The sequence below is a fragment of the Mus pahari genome, chromosome 4 (assembly GCF_900095145.1).
Source record: "Mus pahari chromosome 4, PAHARI_EIJ_v1.1, whole genome shotgun sequence".
In the NCBI taxonomy this organism is placed as follows: Eukaryota; Metazoa; Chordata; class Mammalia; order Rodentia; family Muridae; genus Mus; species Mus pahari.
Genome location: NC_034593.1, coordinates 133,408,180 through 133,411,840, shown reverse-complemented (window position 1 = coordinate 133,411,840; position 3,661 = coordinate 133,408,180). Strand labels below are relative to the sequence as shown.

General features: G+C 43.0%; 1 protein-coding gene across 2 annotated transcripts in view; it reads right to left on the bottom strand.

The window, feature by feature from the left end:
- The window catches only part of Syde2 (synapse defective Rho GTPase homolog 2), a 39,691-nt gene that overhangs the window by 4,803 nt on the left and 31,227 nt on the right, over window positions 1-3,661 (bottom strand). For both annotated transcript variants that reach the window (XM_021196672.2, XM_029538068.1), the window contains exons 5-6: window positions 1,788-1,969; window positions 355-586 (exon numbers count right to left, since the gene is read on the bottom strand). In XM_021196672.2, coding sequence (XP_021052331.1) covers window positions 355-586; window positions 1,788-1,969 — 414 coding nt within the window. The remainder of the gene's footprint in view (window positions 1-354; window positions 587-1,787; window positions 1,970-3,661) is intronic.

Below are 3,661 nucleotides of genomic sequence, written 5' to 3'. Positions count from 1 at the left end.
AAAAAAAAAAAAAAGCTGTGCTGAGCACCTTAGGGACATCATGGTCCTTAATTGGAACACAGTAATGTCTACGGTTATAAAGAGCTTCCCAAAGTCAGAGTGCCCTAAGTGGTACAACCAGCAATTTGAGTCAGCTTTTACTAAGCCCAAAATATATACAGTAGCTCAAATGTCTAATGTTATGAGCAAACACAAAATATAAATAGCAAACAATACAGAGCAGGTCTCAATTCCTTAGTACTGAAAAAGCAAAAATCTAGATTTGTTTTCCCAGCCATACCTGGGCGTTTTAATCATTAGCTAATCCAGATGCCCCATTGCTGCTAAAGAAATGTACTCCAGAGAACCCTTTACCTGGCCAGAGCTGGAGCAAGTAATGAAGAACCTCGATGTGTTTTTTAAAATCCAAAGCACTGGCAAGTTCTTCCGAATCGGTGAAGACTCTGTTGTTGTGGGTTGAAGTCTCTTGCCTCTGGTTAAGCAACACTGGTCCAAAGCACACAGCCAAGTTCTGGCAGGTCATCTTATTCACTTCGTGGTAGGAAGCCACCAGTTTCAGATGATCTAACAACATCTTTAGGGTTGCCTAAGTATGTCCAAACATAATTTAACCCAGTAAGTGCTTAGATGTCTATATCAAATACTTAGTAATATACTCTAAATTCCAACTGGCCTCCCAGGAAAACACTTATCTCCCACCAGCTTCCTCCTCCGCCCTCTCTAAAGTGTCAACAGCAGCTGTGGCAATGTGGAGGAGAGGTCATGTCAAATACCCATGATCCTCGGGTTTCAAGTGGGGACTGCTACACTAGGTGGCCTGAGGTAGGGCATAGGCCACAACTGTGGTGCTCCTCTCGGAAAGGAGGGATTTTGAAGGCCAACATGCTTCTCCTGTCTTAACTAGTAAATATTTTAAGTAGTCAAAATTATGAAAGGGGAAAAAAAACACAATAGAATTAAAAAAAAAAAATTCCTGAGCTGGACACAGAAGGTCAACAAAGGAGGAGTTAATCTGGGAGAGAGGAGGTGAGCAAGGGACTGGGAGGTCTGGAAAGGGGGTAACTGGGAGGGATGTAATGCATGAAAGAAGATGAAAAGCTAAAACATAAAGAGATAAAGGAAGTTGGCTGAAAAAGAAAAAATTACTTGTTTTAAGCACCTATGGAAAAGAGTGGTTTTTGTTTTGAAGTAGTAGTATATTTCATCATCAACTTAAGAAATAAGCTTTATAAATTATATTTACAATTTGCTTATAATTATAATCCATAAGTAATTTATAAATTAAATTAAACAATTTCTTTGTAAATTATATTAAACAAGTGGATGCAAATTTAAAACTGCTCATCACGGGCTGGAGAGATGGCTTAGTGGTTAAGAGTGGTCGCTGCTCTAGAGAAGGCCGATGAGAACAGGAGGTCCATTCCTAGCACTAATATCAAGCAGTGCAGCTCAAGATGGCCTGGAATTCCAGCTCCAGGAAATCTGGTGCCCTCCTCTGACTGCTGTGGGCACCAGGAGTGGATGTGGTGCACATACACACTCAGGCACTCATACATCCACATAAAATGAAATAAATCTGTAAAGCAGAACTTAGAAGGCACACTCATGCCTGGGCTAACGATACACAGAAAACATAAAACTGACTTCTAGAGACATTTAAGAAGCAGTAAAGGCAGAGCCAAACCCCCCCTGCCACCAATGCCCACGTCCTAACAGGCCGTGATGATGGGGCTTCCACAGCTAACCCGTGCCGGGCCTCGGGAGAAATGGCTATGAAGCATACTTGCCTTCTCAACATCTGGCAGGCAATCCAGGAGGCCAACAGTGAGCCTGGAGTCACTGGACTCGTTCTCACAGCCACTCGATGACATCTTCAAAGGACTCTTCACCATAGCATCCAACACAGCCTCATACAGCTGCTTAGTTATTAGGGGAGAAGGAAGTTCTCTCAAGTAGTCCTTAAGAACCCCTGTGAAATTAGACCAGAGACTGCTTAGCAGAGATGGGCTTCACCATCTGGTGAGTATAGTGAACTCTTTAAAAATGCAAACATTATGGCAGTCAACTTTAACACTCTGAAAAATAATATGAATAATAAGGTATTATCGCAAAACACTGGCGATTGATATTCCCGTAAGTTGCTTTAGTAACTAGCTTTGTTTGGAGCATGTTAAAATACAGACATAATTTCCATAGTTTTGTTAAGTCGTGATGAAAGCTATTCTTGATACATAAGTCCTATGGACCCTGCCCCCTGTGTAAAGTCCTGCATGTACCAGTTAAGAAAGTCGGGAATACAAATACTGGCTGTAAACCATTAAATTATCCAAATTTTTAAGGGACCATCAGTCCAAAGCCTTTGTAAATCATAGAGGGACATCAATGACTCTCCCCTCTAATGCTGCACATGTATCTTAAACAGATGTGCTAGATCGTTAGTCTCTAGTGCCACGCTGTCCTACAGAAGGAGAAAGATCACTCCTCACACCTAGCAAACCAAAACGAAAGTCTTGGGCATGGTGTAGAACTCCTTTAATCCTAACCGTAGGAGTCAGAGGCAGACAGATCTCTGGAGTTTGAGGTCAGCCTGCTCTACAGAGTGAGTTCCAGGACAGCCAGGGCTGATACACTTAGAAACCCTGCGTTGGAAAAAAAAGAAGAAGAAAGAAAACGGAAAAAAATTAAAACAATGATCAAGAGCAGAAAGACTTGTCACTATAAAAGAGAAGAATGAAGAATATTATCTATAGTAAGTTCCTTTTTTTTTTCTTTTTTTGTTTTTTCAAGACAGGGTTTCTCTGTGTAGCCCTGTCTGTCCCAGAACTCACTCTGTAGACCAGGCTGGCCTCGAACTCAGAGATCCACCTGCCTCTGCCTCCCAAGTGCTGGGAAGTGCTGGGATTAAAGGCATACTCCACCACTGCCCGGCTTATAGTAAATTTCTTAAGAGAAGCTTAAAGAGCCAGGCATGGTGGCGCACGCCTTTAATCCCAGCAGTTGGGAGGCAGAGGCAGGAGGATTTCTGAGTTCAAGGCCAGCCTGGTCTACAGAGTGAGTTCCAGGACAGCCGGGGCTACACAGAGAAACCCTGTCTGGAAAAAAACAAAAGAGAAAGAGAGAGAGAGAGAGAGAGAGAGAGAGAGAGAGAGAGAGAGAGAGAGAGAGAAGCTTAAAGAATACTATCTATAGTAAATTTATTTTCAAAAACATTTGTGATTGAGCAGGATTGGAGAAGGTAAGGCATGACTGTTTGCCAGGTTGTTAGGGCTTTACCAACCAAGTGAGTCTTCAGCTATAGCTTGAAATAGGGGACACAGGAAGAATTACAGTCAAGCAGATAGGAAGAAGACTGTCTATGAGACAGTTTGCTCCATACAAAACTCAGAAAGGCTCAGGAGACACGAGCAAGGAGCTAGACCTGGGAGTGGCAACTGAGAGACGGCTGCTGCCCAGGAGGTCTAACCCTAGAGGTCTGAACTGAAGGTCATCTTCTGTTATGCAGCAAATTCCATGCTGGCCTGGTAACGGGGCAGGTCTCCTACCCCAAAGTGTGTGTGTGTGTGTGTGTGTGTGTGTGTGTGTGTGTGTGTGTGTGTGTGTTTTTCTCAACCTTAGAAACGCAAAATGGGGGCTTGGGCTGGCTGAAATCCTCTTCTCCAAA